Source organism: Tribolium madens, unplaced genomic scaffold, assembly GCF_015345945.1.
Source record: "Tribolium madens isolate multiple individuals breed KSU strain unplaced genomic scaffold, Tmad_KSU_1.1 Scaffold_91;HRSCAF=231;Tcas5.2_LG7, whole genome shotgun sequence".
Lineage (NCBI taxonomy): Eukaryota > Metazoa > Arthropoda > Insecta > Coleoptera > Tenebrionidae > Tribolium > Tribolium madens.
This window is the reverse complement of record NW_025401063.1, coordinates 13,916,623-13,932,123: the sequence shown is the minus strand read 5'-3', so window position 1 is coordinate 13,932,123 and position 15,501 is coordinate 13,916,623. Positions and strand designations below refer to the sequence as shown.

Sequence of the window (15,501 nt, the reverse complement as noted above, 5' to 3'; positions counted from 1 at the left end):
GTCTAACATTAACTCGGATAATGATTGATTTGCTTCGTGAATATATAGAATCGTTAATGACGACGGGAGATCTTTTAATAGCCGATCATCATATGACAGTCTAGTTTTGTTTTTCTGGCTCGCATCTAAAGAATGCCGTGATGATTTATTTAATTTTAGCGTTTGTCCGTAGATTATGATTTCAAATTCTATTTCGGAACCGGTAATTATACTTGATGCGTTCTCAAGACAAATGTTTTCAATCTTAGATACGTCAATCTTCATTAGGTTTACACAACCTACAAAAATCACTAATTTAAATTAACGTGAAGTTTTATAGAAGGTGAGATTTGTTTGTTTTATTGACTCATCGCGCACTCACTAAACGATACCTAAATACATGTATTTATAAAATCCAGGCGAAAAGAAGAATTAACAATCGAAAAAAAAAACATTAGTTTGACTGAATTTAATTTCGCAACGTCAAATTGCTGACGTACAAATCCGTTGCAAACGTATCCTTTATATTGTTTTATAAATTGGGAACAGGTGATAACACAATTTTTAATAGTTTTCTATTTTCGAAGCAGCATCAAGTTATTTTTTATTCTCGAATTTTTTTTATCCGAGAGCTCGCCGCCTATCAAATTCTTGTTTATTTAAAATTATTGCTCAATTGATAATAATTATAAAAATCAGGAACAGCCACATTATGTCAACTGGTGAATTTAGTTTATTAACAGATTGGCGATCGTCCAATATCTCTTAGTTGTCATTATTATGTCTTCTAAGGTTACAAAAACAAAACCGAGCAGTGAATTAGCTCGAAATATAAATATGTCGTATTTCGGGGTTGAATGAAAGAAACAGATATCAAAAATTGCTAAAAAAATATTTTGTAGGAAAAATTAATGTGTTGGCAACACTCGTGTCATTAAAAATTATACTAATTTTATCGATTAATTCGTCTTAGTAGACGCACACCGACAGGAAATGGTTACATCTGTTTACATCTCGCTTCAGATTGAAATATAACGAAAATATGAAAAATATTTACAACTCGTAAATAAAATTTGTCATTCTCTAAAGCCAAGAGGATGACTTATTTTATAAAATAAAGAAGTTGTCAACATTTTAAATGTTTGGCCTTCTTGGATTATTATCACGTGTATTGATGCTACTAGAATTCAAAACATAATTTTTCATTACACTTTTCTAATCCAAAACACAACACGATGATCATTAAAAAATTAGTAAAAAAATGGAAACCATCACATCTAAGAAATAAAAAAACACGTAAAAAACGTTATTCAGTGTTCTTGGCGTTAAATAAAATGCATATTTGAGTTTATAGCTGCGGAAATCCTTGAATATGAGCAATAAATGACGCCATTATAAAAAATGAGCGCCATTCCTCTTGCATAGTTTAATAATTTTAACACTAAAGTTTCGAATTTTGCTTCCCACAGATCTTATTCTTATTAAAATCTTATTCAATGGAAATGAGCCTTCAAATTTTATTAAAATAAAATTGGTAATGTTTCACATTTTTTTAAATTTCCAGAGGTTTTTACGATATTTTTATTTTAACAGCAACCAAAAATTTATTAAAATAAATGTAACATTAAAACTTTGTTTTTTTTTAAACTTATTTAAAACCTTCAATGTAACAGGCTCATTTTAGTCAGATTAATGGATTAATTAAGTATGTACTTTTAAAAGGTAATTTTCGTTTATTTTTTAATTAGGTATTATTTAATTTGTTATTGAAATTGTGTGTCAATGAAATTTTATTAAAAAAAACAGCATTTTCTATAAGCTTCTAGTATACATTGGATATTTTTATTTTTCTACTATTACCATTTTTCTCTCCGTGTTAAAATTGGTTGATTTTGGTGTGAAAAATAGTCTAATTTGCTTGGCTTATTTGTGATTTTCCCCGGCTGATTGAGGTATCAAACCTGGCAAACAATTTGAATTTATAAATACCCTCGACGTGCATGTCAAATCAAGTGAAAAGCAACAAAGAAATTTGGGCACCACGTGTTCCCGACCCCAAATGAAATTAGAGCGGTTATAAACTATTTTTATAATGATACTGTCTGCCGCTAAGGATATTTATATTATTGTCGATCTGATCACGTGAGGATAATCAGTCATGGTTTGTCACTCATTCGCTTATCCTTCCGTTGGAAAAATCTCTTTGTGCCAGGCCAAAGCGGCGAGTAATTAAACATTTGGAATCGTTTCGGATTTAATGGGGGTGATCGGATCTAAACAAAAAGTCGTCAAAGTCGGCGCTGTGTGGTACTTTACAATGTCAGTCTCTTTGATCAAATTATAGTACATATATCGAAAAGCGGCGACACACTGCAACAAATGATACATAAAACACAAACTGTTCTTTCATGTGCATTCCGACGGATCGGGGGTCGTAAAAGTAACACGGCGAAGTGCTACGAGACGCACTGCCACATGAAACTATAACTTACACGTGGTGACATTTATGGATCAAAACTGACGCAAGGTAGAACGGAGATAACACGAAAAATTGCCAACGGGAATTGACCACCAACCAAGAGTTTTCAAAACTTGACATCAGTATGATCAGAAATCACAAAATCTCTATAATTTTTTTTGGATAGGTTGCTGGATAGTCGCAATTCGTTCTTTTCTTTTTGAGTTACAACGTTATTCAAGCACCAAAAATATCAAAATCAGCTGTAAAAAATCCAAAATTGCGAATCATCTGAGTTTTTATGAATAAAAAATGCAGCAATTCAATGTAGCAAAAATCATCCCTCTGAGCAACAAGTTTACTTACCTAATTTTAATTTAATAATTTCATTTAATAATTAAAATTATCAAACGAAAAAAAGTTTCCAAAAACGAAAAAATTATTTGCAAAAATCAGATTTCGAAATAGGTAATGGAAACTGCAACTACTGTTTTAAATTCCACTAGGACTTTAAGTTTTGTTGAGTTTAATTTATGTACTCATTTCAAGCTGGCTAAAATATTTTTTTTTATTCAGGGTCAATAAAATTAATTAACTAATTTAATTTTTAAAACTAATAGGTACCTACCTAATAATAATTTACATTTGCATTTTATTTCATAAAGTGCGAAATTCGTATTTTTTCATAATTTTAGGTTAAATACCAAATAAAAGACTTTTTCTTGATTTTGAATTAATTGGCTTAGTAGCTCTTCGTTTGGCCAAATAAAAATTGCTAGCTGCAATTTGTAGAAATTGTCTGGAATTTCTGGTAGATCACGAAATGAATTTAATATTATAGTTTGCACATTTCTACCGTATCATTATATGTAATATGCATATCACAGGTAATTTCAGTAATTTCTCCTTATTGTAAAACGAAGAGTAATGCATAGAAGATATTCTCATGTGGGTTGAATAATTCTAAGGAAACGAACACAGACGCCAACTGCCAACTTCAACAAAGCTAATGTTTACCGAAATTTGAGATAATTTGTACGTGGTCTCGACTTTCCAATATAATTGCCATCAAACAACATCATTACACTCACATATTTAAAATAATTAGTTCAAAATGTACATCGCACCTGCTGGTGCATGATTTTTACATCCTCCTGATATTTTTTCAAACGAAAAAACATTAACTAGCAATCACCAAAAATTATTTTAATAATATAGTACTATGGCTTAGTGATTGATTGCATTAATATTTTTTCAACCGCTGTAAAATTTGCATTTAAATAACTTTTTCATATCCAAGTTTACATAGCAAAATGGCTTTCTTTTCATGTTCTAATTTAATGCAATAAGAAAAACTCATTTCAAAAATAATAGCTTTGAAAAGAGAAGACGTGATAAATAATTTCGTTTGAAGAAAAAATCCAGAGATTTAATTACTACAAAGTTGGTTCAGCTCCAATTCTTTCTTGAATTTATTTAGTAGATAGTTGCAGTGAAATTGCTGACATCGGACAGTTAGAGCACCTGACATTAGGTTATCGTTATTTCTAGAAATAATAAATTTAGATTTCATGCTACATTATTTTCTATTATTGCAAATGCTTGTTTGCAATCAAGACGGATGATTTACTTCAACTTGGATCGCTTACCAAATTAATTTTAAAAAAATGCTAAAATAAATTAAAGTTTGGAGCAACTACAATGTGTATAAAATTATTATGTTTGTCAAAATATATTATGTGTTCCCCTTTCAAGGCGTCACTTATCCCATTACAAAAGTCAAACCGCGGCCACATCTCATTTCGAAGAGTGAAATTTTATTATTATTAATAACAATTTAATACGTTGAGAGGTCCCGCCGCAGTGAAATCGCAGCTGTTTTAATTTATTCAGTTTTACGATCGGCGATCAAAAGGCCCGCCATTTTTACAATTTCATTCATTTTCTACGAAACGTTTGGTTACGGTGGGTCGCACATTGTATTTTATACGACCGTTCTTAGAAGTTAAATTTATTCTCCGGCTTGTTCTAATGTAGACCGCTTGTCTGCAGATCTATTTACAAACATGTGTTGCAACAACATCGCGACCTGGACCGCCTTCCTCAATCCCAAATCATCGAAACAATCGACCTAAAAATAGCGGTTTACCCTCGAGAGAGAGAATTCGAATCGTCAAACCGCTGTTACGCATAAATCAGAAATTCGATTTAATAGCATATAAAACTAAATTTGTTTGTAAAAATCCAAGATTTCGTTTATAATCAGAACGATAGTAAAAATTTAAGAGCTAATGGCTCGCTGAATTACCAACGCACATGTTCTTCAGTCTACGCGATTTATTCTTTAGTGACTTCTTTTTTTTCAAACAAATTTTCCTGAATAAACTTTATGCAATGTCGATTTGGCCACTGTACAGTCCGAATTTTAAATACTTTAGTTTAATGAGTTTTAAAATTTTGATTTATAAGACACTTTCGGTTTATATCGTAGATATTTCGGGATTAATAACATAAATTAAACGGAAAAGGCGGACCGCAACTTTGGCATAAACAAATTCTTGACGTGCTTTCTGTTCGCCACTGCTTATTTTTCAGCATTTTTGTAATTTTAATTCCCGTAATCCTGGCAACCAACGAATACTTCGATAAATAAATAAGTGTAAAAGCGCCCTACACAAAAACTAGTAAAAGTCAATTTTTTGGTACTAATTTTCCCAGTAAGCAAGCATCGATAGAACACACACACACACACACAACATCCTTATAGGATAAGTAAAGTAAAAATTCTCTTGCATTTTTTCGATACAACTTAACGTTGTCGAGTAAAATCAGTTTACAATTTGTCTTACAAACCCTAAAGAAGATAAATTTAATTCAAAATTAAATTTGTTTCACTGTTTAAGACACCCGTGATTAAAAATCTTTAAAGAAGAATATATTAGGTATAAAAATTAATTCACTAAAGTAAAAGACAATTTTTTGTGATTGTCTTTATCTTAGTCTTTTTTAATTACATTAAACAATAAACGTTTCAGTTTTACCAACCGTCGATAAATTCGAATTAACTTATAAAAGAGTTGTAGAAGAAAAAAATGTTAATCATTATTTGAAATCATTCGAACGAAAAACATTACCTCGTACCAACTATTTTAGTGGTTAGTACATTTTTATTAACAGTTTTTAGACATAAAGATCTACTATCTACTTATTTGTAAAAATCCTAGCACCGCCTCCTTCTACCACCCACTGCGCGCGCAATTTTAGGAGGAGCGAAAGCAGAAACTCATGAAATGATTAAATTATTTACAAATTTAACGCTGCATTTATTTTAGCACGAATGGTGTCATAAAAGTGAATGTCACTTTTACGCTGTCACATAATTATGACATGAGAAACATTTTAAATGCGAAAAAATGACCAATCCACAAGTCATTAAATTTACAATATTATTCATAAATGCTAATTGGCGATCTCACCTGGAGGGCCACCTGTGAACACCGCCACCTAAGATGCATATCGAATCTGAATCAATTATAAAACCAATATTATGGGTACAGTTGACAAGTGATAATGACGAATAGAAATATCAATCAGCGGAACTGTACTTAACCACGGAGCGGGAAATATAAATTTTTGTTCGATATTTTGTTATGCAAAAGTATTGTGATAATTATGTTATATAGAGTCATTTGTGTCTACTTTCACACCGGATTGTTGCTGGTTATTACTCCTAGATCCAGGTGCGCCCTTTTTAATAAAACGTGACGTATGATTAACAAGTATATCGTTCATCATGTCTAGGCAGGTATAGCGAAGAGATCCCACCCTTCTCTCCTTTCTTCACCCAATTATTATTTTTTTAGAGACGTGAAGTAAAATTCATTTAATTTTCACCCGTAGCTACATTATCCCATATTGGATATTAATATGCATAGGTCTCTTACAGATCATTTGTAATCCGATTTTTATTTGTATTTTTCTTTTCGTATAGCGACCGACATGCCGATTTCCTTTTACGACATGTTTGATTTATTCATCGAGCCCTGTTCAATTAAAACCGTATAAAATTCGATCAGAAACAAGGCTGTGATAAGTCGAAAAAGCGAGGAGTACAACGTGATCGTAATTTAGCGTACGATTAATAATCAGGCTGGGTAATTATAGGAAATGTTATCGACGTGTCGGGAGGTGCCATTAGGTACCCCGTTGATCATGTAATTGTCTGCAGAAGGCCGATTAACAAGCTTGTCAACATATTGTTTATGCCCACATAAAGAGTCGATATTTGAAATGTATTGGCACCATAATGCCTTGCTTCCAGATAAATTGATGTAAATTGCCTTCAACTTGATTAATTCTTGTGATAAACGATTCGGAACATTGTGACGCGTAATAATCCCAAAGAATAAAATTATATACGGCCAAACAGCAATTAAAAGAACGACTTTTTGTAGGTGCTGGTTTTTAATTAATTTTTCAACAGGTATGTCTCGGCGACCGAGAGGTTGAGGCCGATTATACCACTGCAAAAATTTAATTTCGACAAGCATTTCACATAACAACATACCATGCGACACAAATAACTATTTTTTACGTAATACTCGTAGGTACTGCACACCGCATACAATCTGAAATCTCAAATCTGGATACAGACTATTCCAGTGAGTTGCCCTATTATTATTGATCCTTGAATGTTGAAATATTTTTTTCCAACACTAATATCTTATCTTGCTGTTAAAATATGTCGTGAATTACAACTTATTTTATACGTAGATAAGTACATAAAATACTCTTATTTTGGCATTGATCAATTTTGACAAATTTCAATATAACAATTTCTGAATTTAGCAAAGTTTCTAATCCAATAACACTGAGTAGGTAGATACCTGTTGAAAGAAGCCTCCAATTTTGTCTTTTATTGTACAAAATATTTAATAAACTAGCAAATTCAACAATAAATTAAATCCTACAACATCAAAAACAAAAGATGTAAGACGGCCTACATGATAATATAAAAATACTGTTTTTCTCAGAAAAAGGCTACAAAAAATTCCGATTTCATTTTTATGTTTAGGAGAGCTGGCCCGACACTTTTGAATCACCCTGTATATTCAAAATTTACAGATTGTATCTAAGCAATTGCAGTTTCGTCAAATATACAGGCTGTTTCATAAATAAGTTACAATAAAACAGTCAATGTTTTTTCCAATTGGGATGTAACTAACTTTTAAAGTTGATAATTTTTAGCTAAATTTTTGTAAGTTGATTTGGTATAACTAGTTTAATTTCTTTGATTTATAGAATTTTTTCCGATGATTCAATGTAAATTAGATCCGATTCAAACACAACTTCTGTACGGAGTAAATCCCGTAGGAGATATTGAGGTTGCGCCAGAACTCGCGCCCCAAAGAAAAATACCATTTAAGGTAAGATACCAGGAACATGGAAAAAATGTTAAAAAAATTCTATCTATAAAAATTTCGAAGTTATGAGAGTTTAAACTTTAACACTTTGACTCTATTTATTTCTGTTGGAAACATAATTTTCCAAGTGTTTTTGCTATTAAAAGAGGAATCAAGAAAGGTGTATCCTAAATTGTAATTGTTAAAATTTTTTGACATAGCATTTTTTAAACATTTTTTCCATGTTCCTTATATCTTATCTTACTTGAAATTTTTCTCTGGGGCGCGAGTTCTGACACCCTGTATAGGCACATCGGTCAGCCAATCAAAACATCCGATCTTATTACGTAAGCAAGCGCGCAATACTCATCGCGTTTAACTTTACAGTTGAAAAAACGCGTTTATACAATTTTCAAAACAAATGTAATGATTTAATGGATAATTTGAAAAACTAATTCTTCGTTTATTTGTGAACCAAATTTAATAAGTACATATTTCTACCCATACCTATATTAAGATATTCATAGGGTTCATTCTGTGCCTACAACTGTGTACCTATCAACAGATTCTTTCATTCCAAAAAATCAGACTGGATGTTGCTACAACAAATTTTAACAAATTTTTGTTAAAATTAACAGAACTCACTGCACTACTAAGGGCCAATTTCATAATCGAATTAAAGAGACTTTAAAATTAATGTTAATTTAGAATGTGAAATTTTTGTCAACAAGTCCGCAGTAATCAGCACATTCAAACAACATTTAATTTTAAGCACTTTTAAATTTGATTATAAAACTGTACCTAAAAGTTAAAACCATAATTTTTGGTAGGTACAAAGAACTTTTTAAATTTGTTTTCTTTTGATATCCAAAAGATGATTCAGAAATAACAAGTTTGATGTCGACTCAGTGTTGATAAAAATAACTAGCACAAATTACAGCGTCAAGGTGAAAACTAAACAAACCTAATAGCACCTCTTCGATCTTCAGTTGAATTCTGGCTGTAACTTGATTCGATCAATTTGTGATTAAAAAAATCCCATTTATGCTTGACATTGAAGTGTTATTTGCGTAAATTAAATATTGATCGTTCGATTTGCCCATTTGCACAATTAATTAAGATTTTATTATCGGCGTGAGTGCATCACAAAGACGATAGAACGATGCATTGACAAACTAATGGTCGTGCATTAGAACCCGGCGCGTTCCTATAAATTTCATTCTAGTTGCGCACAGCACAGGTGTTGTCTGCGAAGTTAACGCCAGGTCAAAAGGCAGCAAACCGTTGTGGAGTGTTGACTTGAAGTTTATTTACAGTCTGTCACACGCGGCGGTCACTTGCCGCAAGCGAAACATTACATGCATGGCCTTCAGACGCAGGATTTGTCAATGGAAAAAGCTCTCTTTTACTGCCGGCGATTTTCCACATTCGTCATATTCTTACTTCTCGTTTGCGAGATTAATCACACCGGGGTAACACCACATGTGAAGTTGGCAACATTTGATGAGACATAATGGCGGAGACGGTGAGTGACGGGAATGCGTACACAAGGGCTGCCAACATAAACAGGCCGGAAGTGTCCGCTAATTATAAATGTGCTCTCATCAATCACGGCACGCATTTGACATCGGACTTCTCGGTATCATATGATCCGACAATGTAGTATACAAGATGAAGGCAAGATATTAATTTTAGACAAGGCACATATACTGGGTGCTTCGAAACAAACCACTCTCACTCAAGCCGGAAAAAGCAGAAATGAAATCTTGATCAGAGAGAGGAAGGGCATTTTCAATAATTAACTTTGATTTCTAAGAAAATATTTGCACAGATTGCCTCTTCTTTAATTACCTACCCACATTTTTAAGAGCAACGAAAAATTAATATTGTTCTATGAGATTTTGTATCATCTAATACTTACTCATCTACAAAGTTAGTCCAACATTTTGAGAGAACCTGTATGTATAATTTTACTTAGTTTTAGTTATTTATTTGTTGTTTACCAACATACTTATAATTTTCTCACAAGCAATAAATTCAAGTCTCAACCTAATAGTTCTCCAAAAATAGTCTTATCAAAAGAGTTTTTTTTAGTCCTTAAAAATCAACTTGTTATATTATATTTGAGGACTTACTTAAAATTTTGACTGATACTTTATAAAATTTTGTTTCAACATATTCCTCTTATTCTTAAGGGGTAAATGAGAAACATTTTGGAATAAAAAGAATAATAATTAATTAAAATGTGTTCGACAAGTTAATTAAACAAAAAAAACATCATTTTTTAAATACTACCTAAATTTAAAATTTAAATTTTAGCCCCTAGTACCTGCAGTTCCAAAACAAATGGAAATGAGAGTAGAAGTCTAAAAAATATTGTAAACAATGGAATTTAAACGTTTCAATACTTTTCCTCCCAACAGAAAATTAAAGTGACGCTTTATTCCCTCATTTCTGACTAATAATCTGGTAGGTACTTAAATAAATGAAATTCCGATTTTTACTCTTAAAATAAACTGGAGTTAAATGAATCTTTTGAGTGTTTTTTGACATAAACAAACCCCATGTCACCGATTTTTACTCTAAAAATTTCAGTTGTTTGAACCGAATATGTATTTTGACAAAATATTTGACATTTTACAAATTTATCATTTTTCATTAATTTAGTCGGGAATGTTTTGTGTGTAGCTCTAGAATGTACATAGTTATTTACTTTCTTGATAGGTACATAAATAACTATTAACCGTACCACATTTCAGTACAATTTATACAGGGTGTTTACAGTCTAGGAGTTGAAAAGTGACCTAGTAATAGAAGAGTACAGAAATACTGTAACCGAGAAAAAAACTCACACAATTGTTATTATTAAGAATGCTATTAACCTCCAAAATATTGGTGCACGGTTTGAGGGTCACTGGAATTATTTCCTTGTCCAGATAATATTGTATTGTTGCAACAGATAAAAAAATCGTATCCATGACAATGAAAGAGAAAAGTCACTTCATAGTTTTGACAGTGCCATCATTTGATCTGCTTTTGCTTTAGTTTTTATCAAAATTCGAAGATTTTCTGTTTAATTTCTTCCAGCAAAATGGTTTCCAACAGGTTTGATTCGTTTTTCTTATTTTTTTTCCAAATTTATGAATATGTATGACAAATATTAAAATAATAAATTGGTCGTCGTGATTATGATTAACGGTGAAACACAAAGTAATGATAATAATATAATACTAATGGTCATTGTTGCAGCCGAAGCAGCAGTTCTCAAACAAATAGTATAAAATGAATTATAACGCATATAACATGAATTTTTGTTTTAGATAGCGTATTAGTTTTCTTCTACCGTTAATATCATCTCATTTAAATTTCAACCCCAAGACCGTAAACACCCTGTATACAAGATAGGTATGTATTAACTAGATCCAAATTTTTAAGCGACCTTGTCAGGGCTTCTATACCCATCATTTTGGGCCACGCTGTATTCGGAAATACCCGCTCGCTTTTCTGATTTAATCGCACTCCCTTCATGACCGAATCAAAATGGTGGTCTTGTCTACAGTTGGCTGAAAAATCCGACGCCGTCATGCGTGTAGAGCGTCGCGACGCCGACCACTTCAATAAAACCTTAACTGTTTCGATCTAAATTTACGAATCTGGTGTTTTTTTCTTATTAGCGAACGTGACATTTGCCCGTTTATGCACTTTACGATAGTGTGCCATGGATCGCTAGTCTTCTGTTCTTTTTCTGTATGTTGGCAATGGCGGCCGTCAGGCTCGGTCACCTCGCCTGAAACAATTGCGCTTTGCTCCACAGCTAACTGTGAAATCTCATACATTGTAATTGAATGTAATTGTCCGTTCATACGCGCACCTACACCACATCTGCTGGAGCACGTTTTGCAAATTATTATTTGAGGTTATGCCATTCAGACTTATTATGTTTCATTTTATTTGCTTCATTATTACATATGGCGGGTTTTTATTTCACGGCTGCGCTTTATTTTTATTCAGATAGGCTGCGATAAATCGATTCATTTTCAGGTGTTTCACACACATTGTTGCAAGAATTATTATTTCAGACACAAGCAAAATAAAACTATTTCGTGGAAACATGTCCCAGAAATAACAAAAAATCAATCTTAGCTAGGCCAAGACGACATTTTTTTCACTTACTTTTGGAACATGCTATAAGTTGGTTCTCTACAGGTTGACCCAACTAAAATTTCGATAAAACTTCCTTAAACTTTTTGTAACTTGAAATGTGGGTCGATACCAAATTCAAGACAAAAGCGAAATAAATATAAAATAAAAAACCACTTTGTTCTGCATCTGTTCTGTCAAATTATTTTAAACTGCTTTTTATTAATATATGCACATTTCGTGGTAAAATGACCATTTCATTTTGTGTAATGACTCCTGATTGTAGGTTTCCCCATTTCGGGAATATCTCCTAATGGCTTGGACAAATTTTTTGATCTATTTTCCTCTGTTTATAACTATAAACCAATTACGATTTTACATTGAAATTATTGGCAATCAGAAAATTGTCCTAATTATGTCGTGACCTAAAGGAATCGTGCTGCTATTAAAATTATTAAATGTTAGTAATGTTATATTTGAGTTGCAGTTTCTCGGAAAGGAAGATCACAGTTTTACTTGCCCCGCCGTACAATAACAGTAGCGTAGAGCGGGTTTTTTCTACCTCGAAATCCTGCAAGTAAATTATCTTTGGCAAAACAGCGAAACAGCCACGGGGTTTTTAATTCCGACTACGTCTCTAATAATGAATGGTTTAAAAATCGCGAGGCGTCTGTGGATTTATAGAAAATTTTCTTTTCACTCTTTGTGCAAATGTGAGGTGACGAGTGGCACTGGTCGCTGCAGTTGCACCCTGCTGGCTAGATGCAATCTTACACGCGATCATAACGTGCATACACGAAAGAAACTTCAAGATTTCTAATGTTGTAAAGAACGGAAAAACAGCGGCGCTATTTCGTATTCAGATGCATCCCGAATTCCTCCAACAAATGAAATAGTGATGTCTGACGGGAGCACGACTATCAGTGGTAGCTATCTGACAATCCCTCCTTGACACGTTTCCTTTCGACACCCCTCTTTGATGCCAGCACGTGCTCCAATAAGAAACACACCCCGGATTTTTAGTCAAGGATACCTCCACATAAATGAACTGTTGGAAAGATTATTATAGGTGGTAAAATACGAGAGGATTTATGGGTTATTTACGAAAGGGGTGAGATTTTGCTGACAAAAGACACTCCAGCTAGGAAATATGTAAGTACTTGTATGTTTCTTGTGAATAAAAAACTTTAACTTTTTGAGTCCTCTTAGTAGCAATGAACTACATAATTTTTTCAAATATTTCTAGAATACGTATACATGTTGTTTTTATTTAAATAGAAATAACTAAATTCCTAAGATTTAAACGGCTTTTCAAATTAGCGCTAATAAGAGAAGTGAAATCAAAATTGAATAAAGCATTTGACATAATTAAATAATAAATTGATGATTTCTAAAACTTTTTTTTAATCTTTGATATACGAAAATCCAGATTTTAACTTCAAGGCAAGTAGAAAAATCCTTAAAATTTCAATAAAACTACTACTTAATTGGGGGGAGTTAAATAGAGATAATTTCCAGAAATGAAAATTCGCTGTGTAAATTTTTAATAAATTCTCGTTTCAGATTTGATCCTCTCTCTACATCTTAGATTTTTCACATGGTGAATTTAATTCAAAGTAGATGTTTACTTCTAAAACACACCAACTATCGTCTGATGGAATTTTACTCTGATTAATTGGTAAGACAATCAAAACATTTATCGTCAATGGTTCTAATTATTCAGGATTTTACCATTAGATGAAATCATTAAACCGCTGTTTACGATGGAAATGTAGGTAGAAACATCACTGATAATAAAAGTAGGAGTTATGGTGTTCAGTAAGCAAGGAGGGCAATGGATTTATAATAGTTATTAAAACCTTTCCATTTTATTTTTGCTCTAATATTTTCACGATTATGGGTTTTTACGAGGTACTGGTTGTTAAAATCGAAGAAATAAAGCAGTTTAAAAAGCAAAATATTAATTTAACTGAAAAGAGAATCTTCTGCCAAAAAAATCTAATTTGGTGGCAAGGTGGTCAAAGGATCCTCCTTTACCCGGAAAACTGGATATAAGATAATTTAAACCTCTTCAGTTTAAAGCCGGTGGTATAAAATTAGCCGAATCACCGTCAAGATGATTCGGCTAATTCGAGAGAATTAAACAGTAGCGACCCCTGTAATTCAATAACAGCTTAATAGCACACCCCGAAATTTGATAGATGCGTTTAGCGTGATGCGATTACCGTAATTTTAAAGTTGCTACCGACGCTAAATCAACAATGATTTATTAGAAAAACATCCAAACAGAGTGAAAAAAAAATAGTGTGTGAGTAAACCGTCGCTAAATCGTGTCTGATTTACGACAAAGAGTCATTGTTGCAAAGTTACTCATCTCGAATTCTCGCAAGGCAGGTATTAGCTATTATTCGGGGGTGAAATTGAGTTTCCGAGAAGGACAGTTTGGTCAAAAAAATCTTCAAGTTTCGACTTACCCCGTTTCTGCATGAACGAGAAGAGATCATCGAGGAATTCTTTCCGTTTGGGGTCGTCGTTGATTTCATACAACTGAAACAAAAAACTAATTAATCGACGATGCCACTGCCAAGGAGAAAATTACAGCGAGGCGTGTGATTTATGGTGAATTTTGAAGGGAATTGCTGCTTTAAGCGCTTTATTTGTGTAATTAACGGACATAAACGTGGCGCGTTACAATGTTGGGTGCATTTTTAGCGAGGCACGTTTATCGTGAAGAATATTGTTAACTATTAATATTATTGCGGAAACACACTTATCAATAAATTATCGCGTTTTAGAATATGCACATTGTTCGTATCACGTAGAACAGGCTGATAAAGCTCGAGCTTTGTGAAGTTTTCCGCTATAAAAGTAATTACCGACGCAAAACAATCCGATAAATTCGCAAAGTTACGAGAATATTGGGATTATCCGCGCCTTTTATTGCGCTTTTATGCCTCGGACGCTTCCATAAAAAAGACGAATAAAATGGCCGGTTAATAATATCGTGATTAATTGCGTAAATTCTCAGGGTTCGCTTTATGAACTGTTCTCATCTCGAGGCCCAGATCATCTGAAATGTTTGTGTTGTGTGGTATTTTAAAGTTGCTGCCTTTAAACTTTTTATGCCGTGTTTTATTGGAGCTTATCCTTCAACTTTAAATTATCTCAAACATTAATTACCATTTCCAAATTAACTTTTTTACTGGATATTAATTACTCATCATTTAGTCTGTTTCTAATTATAGACATCACGGATCTTTAATGTAAAGAAATTAAATTCCATCATCATCAACACAATTCTCAAAAAAATATATAATCATTTCCAGTTTTATCACTTTCGGTATAAATAGGTATAAAGATAAATTAAAAATTAAAAAGTCGCCATTATGCTTGTGTATCCATTTTTTACACGACAATTAATTTTATTACAATAATGCCAAGCTTATCGACACGACAGCTGTATATAAAATGCTGGTATCATTGACATGGTCGCTTTATTATAATTTTACAACGAAAAAAGAA

At 32.6% G+C, this 15,501-nt stretch overlaps 1 protein-coding gene across 3 annotated transcripts in view; it reads right to left on the bottom strand.

Annotated features, from left to right (window-relative positions):
• LOC123012204 (protein dead ringer) overlaps nt 1-15,501 on the bottom strand; it is a 71,394-nt gene that overhangs the window by 7,977 nt on the left and 47,916 nt on the right. For all 3 annotated transcript variants that reach the window (XM_044410075.1, XM_044410077.1, XM_044410076.1), the window contains exon 4: nt 14,454-14,526. In XM_044410075.1, the coding sequence (XP_044266010.1) occupies nt 14,454-14,526 (73 nt within the window). The remainder of the gene's footprint in view (nt 1-14,453; nt 14,527-15,501) is intronic.